This window comes from Quercus suber, unplaced genomic scaffold (genome assembly GCF_002906115.3).
Source record: "Quercus suber isolate HL8 unplaced genomic scaffold, Cork oak 2.0 scaffold_800, whole genome shotgun sequence".
NCBI classification, from domain to species: Eukaryota; Viridiplantae; Streptophyta; class Magnoliopsida; order Fagales; family Fagaceae; genus Quercus; species Quercus suber.
In genome coordinates, this window is record NW_027070235.1 from 48,573 (window position 1) to 65,554 (window position 16,982).

The window sequence follows — 16,982 nt, forward strand, 5'->3', positions numbered from 1 at the left end:
TGAACCAGAAAGATAATTTAGAATGCAAAAATAAAAGCTCACCTAACTACAGGTCCATATAGCGGAAAACGACCCTGTAATCCATTAATCATGCTAGAATGCTGACTGCGAACAAAAAGTTCTTTGTCTATAGAGCTGACCCACTTAAATTGGTCACTTCCATCTGCAAATTAATTAGTTTAATCAAGTCAACATCATAAAAGTCTGACAAGCAGACCCATATATATGTAGTCATATGTTAGACTTAGAGTTCTTACCTTCCCTTTTCAACAAACTCAGGCCCCTCTCATGCCAAATTTTAAGACGAAATACATATCCAGACATGAAAATATCAACATCATCCTCAGTAGCAGTACATGTCATCCCCCAAGAATTCTGGAGACTGCCATAGTAGTATCATTAGATAAACCTTTCAAAAAGAATATAGCCATTGTTGTGAATAAAGAACACCAGCATGACCTACCTCTCTCCAATTTTAAGAAGGAAAGCAGTTTTAGTTTTCTCAATCGCTATATCATCCATTGGCCAGTTCCCAGAGCCTTCCAACTGGATCAGAGAAAATTATAACTTTCAGAAATTAAATAACAAGAATAAATAAAGAAAGCAAGACAGATAAACAAGATATCATGCCTGAATCATAACTTCCAGAGGCTGAATGCAGGATGGCATGAGCTTTTGTAGCCTTGGAACATCACCCTTGTCAATAGCCAGTGGATGAGGCTCGGGAGGGAAGACAGAAGTAAACCTGAAAGCTGCAATTTATGATAAGTGCACAGGACAATAATTCTTGGTTGGGGAGGGTTAATTGGCTATAAAAGATAAGCCAAATCAAGAATTTTCCTTAATTACAAAATAAACTCTGTATAAGAACAATCCAAACCCAAATTCTCGATAGAGTTTTATGAGTTAAGCTACCATTATAACTTCTATAAGCAACAAAAAAATCTTTTAAACAAAGATTTCCAACTATGAAAAGGTACCTGGATCTAAGGGCTGCACACTAGATATCTTCAATGGGATGTCTTGGATAAGACGCAGGCGCTTTGATAAAACTTCAAGTGCCTCAAGCAAGCTTCCAGAAAATGATATAGGATCTAATAAAATTATCACTTTCTTATTACAAAGCATTGAGCAATTCCAAGAGAAAAGAACAATAAAAAGAATTGGCAAAATTTAAAAGTACTCAGTGGCCAATTCATTACCACGAACACCATGAAGTAGAGAGAAATCAAGTTGATCCACAATATGCACAATATTCTCCTTTGATAAAGAAAGATGCCGCAAAAGTACATATTCAGCAATTCTTTTCAAAATGAGATGCCTATTCCAGTGCTCACTTTCCCATACTACGAAAAATGGGGTAAAAAAAACCATCAGGTTTATCATCTTGATCTTAGCCAAACGGGTAAAAAGCATGCAAAACCTCCAGAATCAACTAAACTTGATTACAGCAGCCAAAAGAAGCATGAAGGAATACCTCACCTGTGCTTTCGGCAATTGTACCATCTTTAAATCTCCTAAGCTCAGCCTTCTCCCCCCAAAACTTCCGGAATTTGAGAGCCTAGTGCAAATCATGAGTAATATCAACAAACATCAGAACCGCCATGAAATCCACCCCCCCCCCCCCCCAAAAAAAATCTAAAAGAGAAAACCCAAATACCTCCTCCTTATTTTCAGCATTTGGGCCAATATCAACAACCCTGAAAGCATTCTCCATAGAGCTCACTAAAACTCCAACAAGCAATGGCTCTCTATCTAACATTGAAAAGCCCTGAAGTGATAAGCTGATTAGAAGATGTTGATCCAAAACAAAAGCAAACTATGGAATGGGAAGTTGAAGTTAAAATTTGATTCCATACATTCTCTATACTGCATTCTGACAATGTGTTTCTCCAGGTAACACGAATCAACTTTGCTCTATTATTCAACCCCTGATTCAGAAGACTCTGCACCTTCTGCTCATATAGTCTCCAACATTCATCATCCAAGCAAAATCCCGATGCATGAACCTCACTTTTCCCCTTTAAGTCCAATCTGAATTAGCAAAAGTGTAAAAGAAAAGGGCAGTGGAGATATAATGTATCTTAAAAAATTCCAAGCAATAAATCACAACAAAATCCAATGAATGCAATGACTATTAACAAGAATAGATTGCGCAAAATATAAAAGTTGTAGACATGTAGACCAGAGACTTTCTAGAACTACTAGTCCAAAATCACATGCATGGAAAATGTGCCCAGATTGAGAAGTCATAATCATACTATACTAATTTTTTATTGGGGGAGGGGGGAAGTAATCTACTACAATATAAATGCCCCAACATTATCCATATTCACTACCAACCTGCCTGAATTTTCAAAAACTGAAGGCATTAATAAAAAAATTTATTGAAGAAAGAAATAAGTGGAAGATCAAAGAAACATTTTCTTGACTTAACTAAATTTTGAGGAGAAATAAACCATCATTTAAAATTTTGAAAATCTACACTAGAGTTGACTCCATAACCCTGTGAGGGGAAAAAAAACCCAACTAAACCAACAAATGTGAACAATTTAAGCTGAGATTAAAAGGCAGCACCCTATTTGACCATCACCTTAACAAAACAGAGACATTCACTTAAAGTTCAAATGTTGGGCAATCATTTCTCAGGATCAGGGCCATCTGATCTTCTAGCTTCTGTCGGGGTTATTTTTTTACTCCAATATAAAGACAATGACTGTAGAGCTGGTTTAATAAGCTCAAGTTAGATTCCCAAAGAAAGTCATAATCTTTGCTAACTCCTTAATTGACATGCCTTTTTTAACTACTATTAATGGTATTTTAGGTCTTCTTCTACCTTTTTTTTTTCCATTGACTTCATCCAATCTCTTACCAGTGCATTAATCACTCACCTTTACATATGACCAAACAATCTCAAGTGACCCACCTCTTCTTTTCATTAATAGGAGTCATACCTATTTTTAAGCAAATTTCCTCATTTTGAAGCCTATCTTTTCTTATATTTTCAGTTATCCATCGTAACATTCTCATTCCAACTACACTCATTTTATAATAGCCCATCAATTAGAACCAAACAATCTTCTACCTTCTTTTTCCGTTGACTTGAATCCAGGCTCTCACTAGTGCATGAATTGCTTGCCTATACCATATAACCAAACAATCTCAAGTGACTCTCCTCTTCTTTTCATTAATAGGTGTCATACCTGTTTATAAGCAAATTTCCTCATTTTGAAGCCTATCTTTTCTTGTATTTTCAGTTATCCATCGTAACATTCTCATTCCAACTCACTCATTTTATAACAGCGCATCACTTAGTACCAAAGAGTATAGTTTATCTTATAACATTCTTATAAAACTTCCCCTTTTAACTTAATAGGAATTTTGGGATCATGCAATACTCCTGATGTGATTTTCTTGGTCAATAAAAACCACATGTAGATCTTAAGAGGCTTCTCTATATCTTTCATTAGACGTCTAAGTAAAAAAAATAGCTTCCAATGGTAGATAGCCCTGGCATGAAACCAAATGATTCTTTAATATTTTTGTTTTGTGTCTTGACCTATGTTCAATCACCACATAATAAATGCCATGCAATTATATTTTTCTAAAGTAGGAAAGTGCAAAGCATGCTTGCAACACCTAAATTATGCACCTTTCTTGGTTGATAACTTGATATTAAGAAATATAAAACCTCTTTCAATTTTCAAGAATAACATTTATGAAACTATTCAAACGCAAGCAGGAACATTAAGAAAGTATAATTCATCACTTCACCATTCCATCTTTAAACAAGTCTTCTGTTAAGCAATAAATGACAAACGTTACAGATATTAGTTAAACAGTTTTACCTTATGCAATAGTCATATTTAGCAGCAGAGTCAACCTTGGTCATAAAAATTTCCTCAAATCCACCATCTCTGCATTTCTCTATGCACTTAAGTGTCAAAGCAGCCTCATCTTGGAGCTGAAATGTTAAAAAATGTGTGCATATATACATATTTTTCATCAAAAAAGTTTAATGTGGATTAAAATAAAACTTAAACAAGACATTCAAAGTTTTGATTTAATACATATGGACCACAATGTCCTGGCAAATAGTACCTGAACGAAACCAATCCTTGATATACGAAATGACATATTGAAGGGTGCTGATGGATCACAAATAACAATTGGAAAAGCTTCTTTATATGAAACCCTTTCCTGCAACACCAAAGTGCATAATTACAAATATATAAACAATAAAGAAGATGAGCAATATTGCATTTTCCATGACACTAATAATGAAGAAAAAAACAGAAAGAAAAAAGAAAATCTTTAATTGTTCCAAGTGATCAGACACATCAAAAGACTCCATCATGGACCTATTTCTCTCATGTTTCAATGCAGAAATATGCCAGAATATAATTTGGCTCATAGTGGCACTCATGATAATTCATAATTCACCCTTGCCTGTAGTTGCTTCTTTGTTTTTGTGTTTTTTAAAATCTTCAACAATCAATTTTTGAGAACATACAAAAAACAGAAACAAGAGATGATTTATACTTGCAATACAATAAGAAAAGTAGAAATTATATCACATAGGATCAGCAAGCAGCAGACCTCCTGTGGAATACCCTTCTGGCCTTCCCGTCTGAAGTAGAGTCCATTGTTCCATATTTTTGCAGTGGCTGCAAATCAATTAGTAGACATTATTGTTATGAACATGCACTAAATGAAAACAAGTTACATCCCAAAGAGCCAATAATTAGTAACAAGAAAACCAACCAAAAGAACTTCCACAGATGCACAAAGTCGACCCAATCCTAATGATTCCAAATTATACTACTTAATATTTAAACATGTACTTCCAAACCATTTATTCTGGATTGTTCTCCCATACTGACCATGTACAACACCTAAGATGAAAGAAATTGGTTTTCCTTATTCCATTAAAAAGATAGCGGCCTAAGCACAACACTAATAAACACTTTAAAGGCTAGCTAATCTTCTGCAATAACTCTGGTTACTGGTCATTTGATTTATTTTATTCTTTTCCCCCTTTTTCTGTCCTGTAAAAGGAATTAATGGGTCTAAGTGTTCAAACTGTGAAGCCTACATCAAATTAAATCTAGCTGGAATCTGAAACTGAGAAGAAAATTCTTGAGACAATTCGTAAAGAATATCACAAAAGATAACACAAAATCAAAACAAGTTGCAAAATAATCCAATACAGTGACAAGCACCCAATTCATTCTTTTTCCCTGATTGACAAAACAAACAAGCTGCTTTCTCTTTCAAGTACAGTTTAACATTTTGCACACCTAAAATCACTTGCATGAACAACCAGACTGATATTGCCATCATATTAACCACTAATAAGCACCACTTGTCTTAACACAAATTACAGTTTAGTCTATTGAACTACATACCAATAAGTTACTTCATCTCATATATAAATTCTACAATTAAAATATACTATTCATTTCATAGCTTCAAGTTCAATATGTGAATGAATTTCACCATACATATGACAACAACCATGAAGAATAAATATTAGAGAGTCAAAAAAAGAAAAACTTTTGAACAATAAGGGCATAAAGAAAAACAAATTATACCAATGAAGTTCAATGTAACACGAAATATCTGCATTGCCCTCATAGAATTGGCAATCTTGTTTTGACTTGCAAGGTATGACAATATGACAGATATTAGAAACCCATTCAGGCAATCATGAACATAAATCGAGCTTCTCTGCCGAGCCCAAACCTACATCAGCAGGAAAAACTCATATTTTCATGTCCCAATACAAAGCTACTACGTTAATTATTAAAATGATTGGTACTCTAGAATTATACCTTCAGTAAAATTGAAGCCTCTCCTAACTCCTTCCATCCAAGAAAAGTCTTCTTAATAAGTTCTGAAGTATCTTCTAAAAACATGTCTTCCAAAATACTACTATTGTACTTCGGTGTAGCCTGTGGAATACCCCCTTTAATAAAATCACAAAACTAGTTAACAGTTAGGTGAAAACACCACAACAATAACATACTAAAACTGAAGAAAACTCATTACCATGAGTCAAAGCACGTATATTGCTCCGTTTCAGGTTCAACTTTTTTATGTTAAACAGGGAGTTTGCTGTAGGGATTATCCTTACAAAAAACCCAGGAAGTCCAACAAGCTCTGTAGCTGCAACACAAATAATATTTGCTTACTTGGATTAATAGGAAAAAAAAAATAGAAATAGAGGGGAAAAATATTGTACTCATGGTGTGTATACAAAGCTACCCAAAATAAACCCACAATATTTGTTCAGTCCAAATTTGCAAGATTAGGTGTGGCAGTAAAATAATAATCCAATAACTCAGTTAAAGTAAATGCAAGAGGAAAAATAACAATTAAAAGTTATACTTATAACATCAGAAAAACAAACCTGGATAGACAAGCAATACAGGTTTTCGGGCCTCGTTTTGTAGGGTAGACCATTCAACCTTAACTGAGGAAAATTTCAAGTACTTCTTGATTATGGAAAGGTATAGGCACCTTTTCGCATGGTACCGATAATTCAAATAATCTTTCTCGTGAAAGCACTCCTGCCAGAAAAGAAACATTATAAGGAAGTAGTAATATGCTTATATTGATACATATACTTAAAAATGTATATCACGTATACACAAGAGTATTGGAAAAGCAGATTCTGTAACTACTATCTGGTAATATAGTACCCAATAAGTTCTGTAGCTTACTATCCCTGAGCTTTAACTCTTTAATGGTCAATAGAAAATATTGAAAGCAAGATGATCACTTCCCACCCCAACAAATGCTTCATCACTGAGTTATAATAGTTTGGATCCATCTTGTAATCTATGTAACATGTACTCAAATATAATTAATTACTTGATGCTCTATGAAAAGAGCCATGCCTTCTCAAGGCAATTACCACTAGATATAAGTCAAGGTGAGTAACCAGACATCTTTCTTTAAATGCTACTTTGACCTTTGATGAGTAGCCATTACAACTATTTATTACACATATTCCACCCCATCATGACATAAAAGCACTAATTATCTCATGTTGGTCACAATCAGTGAGCTAAAACCAACTTATGACAGTTGTATACACATCTAAATTAATAAAATCAGTGTCCTAATAACACAAAGCTCATCCATTTGCAGCATGGGATAGCTTGTTAGCCTACATCAACAGTATGCACATGCAACTACCTATCCAATAATTATAACAAAATGCCAGTTCATTTGATCATGTGTAAAATAAGTTGAAAAGCAGAATCAATATACACTGTTACGAGCCTAGTTTTTATTTCATTTTATTATTTAGGATTTTATTTTTGTTATTAGGAGATGGGTAACTAGATAACGATGTTAGTCTAGACTAAATCTTACCTACTTGTAGTATATAAAGATTAGGTTTTTTTTGAACTTAAATGTTAGCTTTGCCTTCTAAAGCCATCTATTTTGATTAATAAAGGAAGCTGAGTAAGCTGAAAAATATTATTATTGAGTGAGTTCACTTTGGACGTCTGGACTCCCTTGAAGTAGTCCATTTATCAATTCGAAGGTCTTGGATCCCTCAAAGCAACCAACAAACCAATTGGGTTTGTATCATACATTGGAACATTTTACCAATAAATTTTTTTATGGTACGTTTATGTAGGCACTCAATGAGTTTTGAACCTATAATCTCACCATCCATCCATTCTTAATTTCTTATTAGAAAAGGAAGTAGCTTTTGGGCTATAGCTCGTCAACACGTGACATGGAGCAGATATGCTATGCACTATGCAAGATTGCTACAACATAATAACGCACCAAACACAAGTAACACAAATGATAAATTAGTTATACATCAATCACAAAATTAATCAATTTTCATCAAAAACACATAAAGGAGATTAGCTATACAAGTACCTTTGGTAACCGAATAAAAAGATCAACATTTATATCAGGCTTCACTATGCATTGTATCGTGTAACTCCCACCGATTTCAATAGAAGTTGGCTTCTTGAATTTGAACTCAACTTTGTCCGCACCAATGTCTCTCACAAAACCAGGAGCTTCATCCGCTGTTACCTGTCCATCAAGTTCAATTAGTAACTAACAAAGCCTATTTTATTGAAAATTTATTCCATTTCTTTCTGGCAGCCAAACAGAGAATTAGGACCCTAGGGTTTTGGAAAGAGAGTAGCGAGAGAACATTACCTTTAAGTCATCGGGGATTTTATCGATGGCGTCTTTGATGGCCGAAATGGTGTTGTTAACGTGCTTGGATAAGGTAGACGAGTAGTCGAAGGTGACCTCCTTCAAGAGCTCCCTCACTTTCAAGTCCATGGAGTTTGACTCCATTGTTGTTCACTCTGGTTGGCAACAGGGACAGACCCAGGATTTAAAGTTAGGGGGCCAGAGATAAGCAAAAAAAAATCAAAAAAAATTCACAAAAATTGTAGTTGATTTTCTCAAGATCTACAAATAAATAAAATTTATATTTATTATCTCACAAAAGGACTAATCAAACAATGACAATTTTATTTCGATAAATCTATGTCACATATTTATTATGTGTCATTTATCTGTTTTGTCTCTTTATCTTTGTTGCCTATTCCCAATATTGCCCCACTACCAACAAACAACAATCAATCAAATTCTTTATATTATCAGTTTATTATAATTATATATAGGTCGTGAAAAATGCAATTAGGGCATTGGTTTACAATCCATTTAAATAAATATTTTATGAGAAAAGAAAAAAAAAAAACAATTAATGTTTTGACAATTTTTTTTATTGTCATAAAAGTTGTGTCAAAATTTTTTTAAATAAATTGTTAACCGTTGTCCTAAGACATCCGATAGCATGAACCATAAATCATAGCTCACATCTCGCTTTCTCAAAAAAAAAAAAAAAAAAAAACCTCTGAGACAGACAGAGACTCCCAAGCCCCAAACACAATCACACATATTCAAATTCAATTCCCAATCATACTCAGCAAAAAAAAAAAGACAACACAATCACAGATTCCCACAATCATCCTCAGCCAAAAAAAAAAAAAAACACATTCAGTCAATCACAGATTCACAACACAAACATTATATCAATGTTATGTTAGGTTTTGAAGTTTACCTCCGGAGACAGCGGTGGGGTTGGGCAAATCAAGCTGCCGGAGGCGCTGAGGGCAGTGGCGGCGACGTGGGTCTGTGGCGGCTGAGGCTAGGCGGCGTCGTGCGTGGCTGACGGTCTGTGCGGCGCCGTGGCTGACCGCTGACTCCAGTCAGTACTCTCTCTCAGTCTCTCTCGGTCTCTGTCTCTCGACTTTCTCTCTCTTTTTGGGTTAAGGGTTTAGTGTAGGGTTTTAGTGGGAGAGGCTTCCCTCCCGTTTAAAACTCTCCCATTTTAATATAGATGAAGGACACGTGGCAGATAAACAATCTAAAGGCTAAAAATAAGCCATGTCATTCTCTCAATTTTTTTTTTTTTGTCTCTTTTTCCTCCTTTTCCTCTTTCTTCTGTCAGCACTCTCATGGTCTGAGCATCAGAGGTGTTCAGTTCAAAACATGCTAGAAATTTTTGTTGCAATTTGGCTGCGAGGGACACACCCAAGAAACTGTGGCAGTTGGGACTAATGTGGCGGTGAGTGTTATGGCTAGAGCAAAACTAAATAAGTTGGGCCATTTGGTTTGACGGCAGAGGCTGGTTTTTTTTTTAATGTGGGTTTGGTTTCTCTAGATTTGCGAATATGGGTAGAATGAATATGCGTTGTGGGTGGTTGATGGGTTGATAGTGCTTTTTTTATTTTTATAGATGGTGGTTTTGGAGAATTGGATCAGATTTGATGTGAGTTTCAGGCATGAGAATTCATAGATGGCTCTGTCCTATTTGCTGCAAAGTCGTTGTAAGACGCATCATCTCCAATGGCTCCATCCCGTTTGCTCAAAGTCGTTGTTTGTTGCATCAGTGGTGGCCCCGGTGGGTTTGCAAGGAGATTGCTGAAAGGTGCGGGCAATTAAGAATAAAAATATTTTGTAACGTGTTTTAATTTCTACCGTTAGATTTGTTATTTGCCACGTGTCCCCCATTTGTATTAAAATGAGAGGAAACATAAGAGTTTTAAACAGGAGGGAGCCTCTCCCCTCAAGGAAACCGACCGAAATAGTTGGAAATCGTTGGTTTAGTGTAGGGTTTTACTCGGTTTTTGGGCCGTTTGGGACTTTGGTTTTTTTCAAAATTTTCTGTATGGTTTTTTTTTTTTTTTTTTTTTTTTTTTTAATGCAGTGTTCAAGCAAATTCGTTTTCAGCCATTTTTGGGCCTTTTATGCTCTTTTCTATTTGGGCTTTTTTTAGAAACCTGTTTTAGCCCTCTTGGACCTTTATTAGGAACCAGTTTGGGCCCTGTTAGGGGCCTCTTATATTTTGGAAATTTTTGGGCCTTTTTTAGAAACCTGTTTCAGCCCTTTTTGAGCCTTTTTACACATCCATAAAGTATTTTACAATTTACATAGGGTGGGAGTGACCATAAACAAATAGCTAGAAACAAAAACCTATCAAAAAAAAAAAAACTAGAAATGAAAAATTATTCATAACCTACTTTTGCTCAAAAAAAAAAAAAAAAAAAATCACAACTTGTCATAGATTCATAAATCCAAAAATACACATCACAGATTCATAAACCACAACCTGTCACAAATTCATATAACTTGTTGTAGAGTGTTGATGCACATTTTTTGGCAAAATGGCCCAATGGCAGAAGAAGCCCAACAATATGAGAAAGGTGAAGAAAGAAAACAGCAAAGTAAAGATCACTAAGCCCGAATGGCAAGAATAATGATCCACGAGCCCACAAAATAAAAAGTGGCTCCAAAGAAAGCAAACGGGTCAAGAAAGCTCCAAAGAATGAAGTAGTAATCTCATGAGAATTATAAGAAATAGAAAGAAAGTAAAAACAAGCCGAAGGGGCCCAAAGAAAGGAATTGGTAAGTAGGATTGGTTCGAAGGCCAATAAATCCAAAGGTAAAAGATGTGATAATAGGGCCAGGGAAGCCTAAATGATTTAGTAAAAGCCCATAGGAATGTAAGAAGTAGGAAAAAATGAAACGGGCTGAGGATGCCCAAAGAATGAAACAGGCTGAGAACGCCCAAAGAATAAAATGGGTCGAGGAAGCCCGAGATATTATGTGAACTGATCCAACAAAAATGTTAGGCAGTAGAAACTGAAGGAAGACATAATATATGTGAAACTGGCACGGCAGGCACTTCAGCCCGCAAGCCTAGGAGCAATAAGGTAAATAAAGGTAAATGATATCATGGCAAGAACAATGCAATGGTGTGATAGAAGCACCAGCTAGCCCACGAACAAGGGATGAAAGGAGACATGGGCTGAATTAAAGAAAAGAAAGCCCACACCTACGCAATGTCCAACCCGAGGAAAGGATGAGATGTAGAGAATGAAGACCCAATGACTCATTCATGTCACAAGAGTTAAACAAGCCTCAAAGCGTGCAGCAGATTCAAACAAACCTGTAGGCAACGACAAACACATGAACGCTAGAGTAGCAATGGACATATATGGGAATGGAGCACGCACACAAGGCTCAGGCACCACCCACTTATACCCAGCCAATACAAGGGAGGTGGGCCATGGGTCGAGGTAAAAGAGGGTGTGGTCTAACAGTGAGGAGAAGGGGGAGCCTATTTTAGGGTTCTCGCTCAAGTTCTTTTGGGGGAAATGTCCTACTAGGATGATATCCCGCCCAAAAGAGGCAAACAGAGCTAGAATCACTAAATGCATGCTATAGAGGTTGGTAAGAAAGAAACCCAACCCTTATCCGGATGGGAGTGCCAAGGGAAGTAAAGAACAAAACAAAACTACTTTTGTATTGGAATAAGGCATGGCATGGCCAACATAGGGTAGTGGTGGTGGTTAGGCAATCGGTAGACCAATGGGTAGTTCTGAAAGGACACCCACAACAGTCCAAAAGTAGTTAAGGGGTAAAAATGGTAAACCATATCACAGCAGGCAATATAAAAGGTCATAGATGTGCACAGTAAACAACAACAGGGGAATAGAAGAGAGGGATAAGGAATAACAATGGAAAAGAAAGAAAACAAGTAAGGAAGAAAAATATGAGTGATAAAATTAAAAGCATGCACTAGTAGGTTACCCACTTCTCTCCCTCTCAACAGCCCATTCTCTAGTAAGTCAAGGATCTGATATCAAGCCACTTAGGTCCGTTTTCCAAAGTGATTAATCTCTATAGCAGGATTGCCCTCTAAGGTTACCCACATTAAAGGTTGATTTCCTTCTTGGACTTGGATCTATCAAAGGGTTAAGCACATTTCTTTAGCAGACCAATTTTCTTTTTTTCTTTTGCCATGGCTGATTAAAAACTTGCATGACTTCTTTTCACTATTAATCAATTCTTGCTGTAATCACATTATCATATTATCATACTCCTCGTTTGTGGAGCTGTTCAAGTATTATCATTGTCAGTAACAATATTTTGATTAAAGTATTTTAGCTATCTTGTTATATTGTGTTTTTCCTGCTGTAACGTTTTGTAACAGTATTTCCTGCCATGGGCACACGACATGCTCAAGTTTCCTGCCAAGGCTTTGACTTGTGCACAAGCTGGCTTAAAGTGTGTTTTAGTTAGGCCAGTCTCGACTCTTCTAACCCAGAATCATTGGGCCGTAGTACGGTAGAAGCAATCCAGCCCAAGACACAAAAAAGGCCCGCCACATAGAGCTTCTATTATTCTCATTAAAATACACATATCACATATTCATAAACCCAAAAATAACCTATCAATAGTATATAACCTATCAACGGGGTTTGAGTTTTAACAGAAAAATCTTCTTAAAAGAGCTCAAAAGTCATTTCCAACACTACTACAACTTCAAGTATGGGCTTTCAGGCCCATGATACACATTCCATAATGTTGGGGTTTACATAAATTTGAACTTTTTTCATTTTTGTTGGAATAGGAAGGGAGCCTAACTATGCACCTAGAAACTTGGAATCAGTGGGCCCAACTGTCAGCCCTTATTCGAATGGTATGAGGCCCAAATGGCTTTCTAACTACTCGTTAACAAAATTGGAAAAGCCTATGAAGAGAGCGGAAAACACTAAAACTTCTGCTCAGGTTTAGTCAAGCCCCCAACCCAAATGCAATCCAAACATTAAAACTTATGTATTATCATTATGCATAGGTTTCTCAATTAAATTAAATTTAGTCATTTGATTCCATTCACCAACGAGATTTAATCTAATAACTTGAAAAAAAAAACATTATTTTTCATGCATTGGTCTATACAATAGAACATTGTTGAATTCAATTGAAAAGCTAACATAGAACATCTAAAGTATGGGATGTGCAATAAACCCATTGATCTACCAAAACTAATCATATTTTGGCAAGTTGGGTCAGTTTTTAGGAATTGATGGGTAAGGTTGGGTTGCCAAAAAAAAATTATCATAGATTGGGTCGGGTGCAGGTCAGTTGATTCACAAATCTATTTAACCTCAATCCACCTATATATAAAATATATGGTTTTAATTAGTATTTTATTATTAATTATACCCAACATATTCAACCCTCTAGTTGATAACACAATAATCTAAACTAGTTGACTCTTAAGCACATAAAAAAAAAAAAAAAAAAAATCTTTTTTGTAAATAAATTTTTATATTGACTTGCCATATTTAGACTATGATCTATTGGAATGAATTCAAATATTTTCTCTATCTCTTTCTTCTTCTTTTTTTTTTTTTTTTTCCTTATGTGTGTGCTAGTTTAAAATATTAGTTACAAAATATACTACACCCCTGGTAGCTCAAGGATGTGGGTTGTTTCTTTTTTTGTTTTTTTAATGATAATTCAATAATTATATAAAGAGGAAAGATTTAAACTTCAGACATTATAGACACATTTGGAGGTGCTAATTGTTGAGCAACAAGGCTCTTGGGCAGTGGATTGGTTTCTTGATTGTTGTGATTGATGGTGTTAATGGTTTCTTGATTTTTTTTTTTTTTTTTTAACTTTTTAACTATAGCCTCTAGATATATACTTTTTTTTAAGGATAAAGTTTAACTACAAAATTAGTTGTAGCCTAAAATTACAATTTTACTCAATATCTTTTTATTAGGTGAATTTTGAAATCTACTATTGGATACATTTTATTCTTATATCCTTCATGCTTAAAAATTTCTGGAAAATTAAAGATCAATAGCTATGTCATCAATAAGTTGTTTAAATTGCAAGTTTTGTAGTTTGAAATTATGCATAAAATATAATCTTATAAATCATAGAATAAATAATATCCGATTAACACAAAATTTGGCATGTGTATTAAGAGTATAGAAAACATGCAATCTAATGGTTAGATTTTTGAAATATATAATAATGTTAATGATATTGAGTAAAATTATAACCTTAAGTCACAACCAATGTTGTAGCTAAACTGTCTTTTTTTAATACCAAAAAACTGACCTATATCAAGTAAATATACTAATGTGGTAGGCCTTTTTGTATTTTTGGGCTGGACTGCTTCCCGCCACGCTGTGGCCTAATAATTCTGGGGTAAAAGAGTCAGGACTAGCTTGATTGGAACCCACCTCAGGCTAGCTTATGCGCAAGTTAGGATCCCTTCACAAGATCTTGCTCACTCGCTCACGGCTGAGGATACTGTTACAAAAATGTTATAGCAGGAGGCATATAATACGATAAGGATAGGTCTACAAACAATAAAAGATAACACTTAAACCATTTTCTTAACAAGAAAACACGATTATGTTAATATTACGAAAGTACGGCTACTACTTAATTAATTATAACAAGGGAAGGCAAAAGGGAATTAGTTTACTATATTTAGTCCTTGGCATTAAGTCCAATAAGAACCAGCCTTCAATGTGAGCAATCTTGCATGAAATCCTGCCGTAGAAATTGCTTACTTTGAAGAAATGGACCTAAATGGCTTGATCCCGAGTCTTCTAACTTGCTAGAGAGTAGGCTATTGAGAGGGAGAGAAGGGAAAGCCTATTGGTGCCTACCTTCTCACACTTTTTGTATTCTCCCCCCCCCCTTTTTTTTTTTTTTTTTTTTTCTTTTCTTTTCTTTACCCTCTCTGTTTTTTCTATTGTTTTTATTCTTGCTATTTTTTCACTCGTTTTCTTTACTCTCTAATTTTTTGTTCTTGTTTTTCCTCCCCTTTTGTTGTGCACAACTAAGGCTTTTTTATATTGCCTGCCATGATGGGTTTTACTGTTTTACCCCATAACTACTTTTGCCTTGGTGTGGGTGTCATTCTCGGACCATTCACTGGTTTGCTAGCTGCTCAGCCAACACCACTACCCTGCGATGGTTGCACCATGTTGCAATTCTAGACAAAAGGAGTTTTTGTTTTACTTTCTCGCCTTCCGTGGCGTTCCCCTTTGGATATGAATTAGGTATTCTCTCTTACTAATTCTTATGGCATGCACCTAGTGATTCCACCTCATATTTCCCCATTTTAGGTAGTATGTCATCCCAGCAGGACATTTCTCTCAAAAGAGATTTGAGCAGGAATTCCAAAATAGACTTTCCTTTTCTCCCCACCACCAGACCATACCCTCTCTTACCTCTAACCCATGGCCCACCGCGCTTGTAGTGGTTAGGTACAAGTGGGTGGTGTCTGAGCCTTGTACGTGCTCCACTCCTATGTGAGTCCAGGGCTTGTTTGCCATTCATGTGTTTGCCATGGCCTGTGGATCGATCTGATCCTTCTGCACATCCTGTTGCTTGTTTTTAACCCTTTGTGGCGTGGAGGAGTCACTGGGTCTTCATTCTCTGCATCTCATTTCTTCCCTGGGCTGGGCTTTGCTCGGGTATGGATCCTTCCTTCTTCAATCTTGCCCCTGCCTTCTTTGTGGGTCTACTGACACTTTTGCCATGCTGCTCCATTGCTTCTGTCATGTTTTCATTTAACTTGTGCTCGCTGGGTCTCCTTTGGACTTGCCATATACTTTTCCTTTTACTTAGTTCACGTTGCCCAGTACTTCTGCTGGGCTTATCCTCATACTATATTGGGTTTCCTTGGCCCATTTCATTCCTTTAGGGTATACTCGTCCCACTTCATTTCTTTGGGCATACTTGGCCCATTCCATTACTACATTCCTATGGGGTTTTGCCAAATCTTTCGAGTTTCCCCGGCCCAATTACCATACCATTTACTAATTCCTTCCTTTGGACTCCCGGCTTATTTTTACTTGCTTTTCATTTCTTACAATATCCTTGGGCTTCCTACTCCTTCCTCTGGGCTTCCTTGGGCTCGTTTGCTTTCTTTGTGGTCTTTTTACCATTTTATAGGCCTGTGGACTATTATTTCTACCATTCAGGTTTAATGATTTTTTTCTTATCTTGCTAACTCTCCTTCCCTCGCCCTTTTCATATTGTTGGACTTCTTCTTGTTATTGAGCCTTTTTACCAGAGTGGGCATCAACAACTAGTATATAATGGGGAAAAAAAATTATTTTTAGAGTTTTTTTAGCGAGTGCCTAAGTGCCTTAGGGAATTTGTTAATAAATCATCTTAAGAAAGTTATATTAACTCTTTCACAGCAAATATAAAAAACTATGAAAAAAAATTATTACTCTTTTATTTTCAAATATCTATACTACTATTTAAGGGGCTGCACCTGTTTGGACTGGATTTTTTTTTGGTTCCAAAATACCCCTACAGCCTATGTTTAAGTAGGGGCAAAACTTGGTAAAAATGCTTCCTTAACTTCCACGTAAAACACTATCTACAAAATAGGACCACACTCCCAGTACACTTACGTTGGTTTTCAAACTTAAATTGCTTCTTCTTCAGTTCTCCAATTCTCTCAATTTTGTGTTTACAAATACCTTTCACCCACCTCTTTGCTTCAGATTTCACTACAAATAACAACAATAGCAGATAGATTTGAGGTAAGCACTTTAACCTCTAAGTCTGATTTTTTTTTTTTTTTTTTTTTT

The 16,982-nt window shown here is 35.8% G+C and overlaps 1 protein-coding gene across 1 annotated transcript; it reads right to left on the reverse strand.

Annotated features, from left to right (window-relative positions):
- Positions 1-42: 42 nt before the first annotated feature.
- LOC112041096 (uncharacterized) lies at positions 43-9,430 on the reverse strand (the record flags this gene model as incomplete). Its single annotated transcript, XM_065767391.1, is given in 19 exon segments — positions 43-163; positions 258-382; positions 464-546; positions 631-752; positions 981-1,094; positions 1,203-1,346; positions 1,483-1,561; positions 1,661-1,771; positions 1,860-2,034; positions 3,849-3,964; positions 4,102-4,200; positions 4,600-4,667; positions 5,595-5,745; positions 5,835-5,968; positions 6,052-6,168; positions 6,413-6,572; positions 7,909-8,070; positions 8,200-8,354; positions 9,116-9,430. Coding segments are annotated over 18 exon segments (2,225 nt in total), but the record flags the coding sequence as incomplete, so codon positions are not given.
- Positions 9,431-16,982: the final 7,552 nt, after the last annotated feature.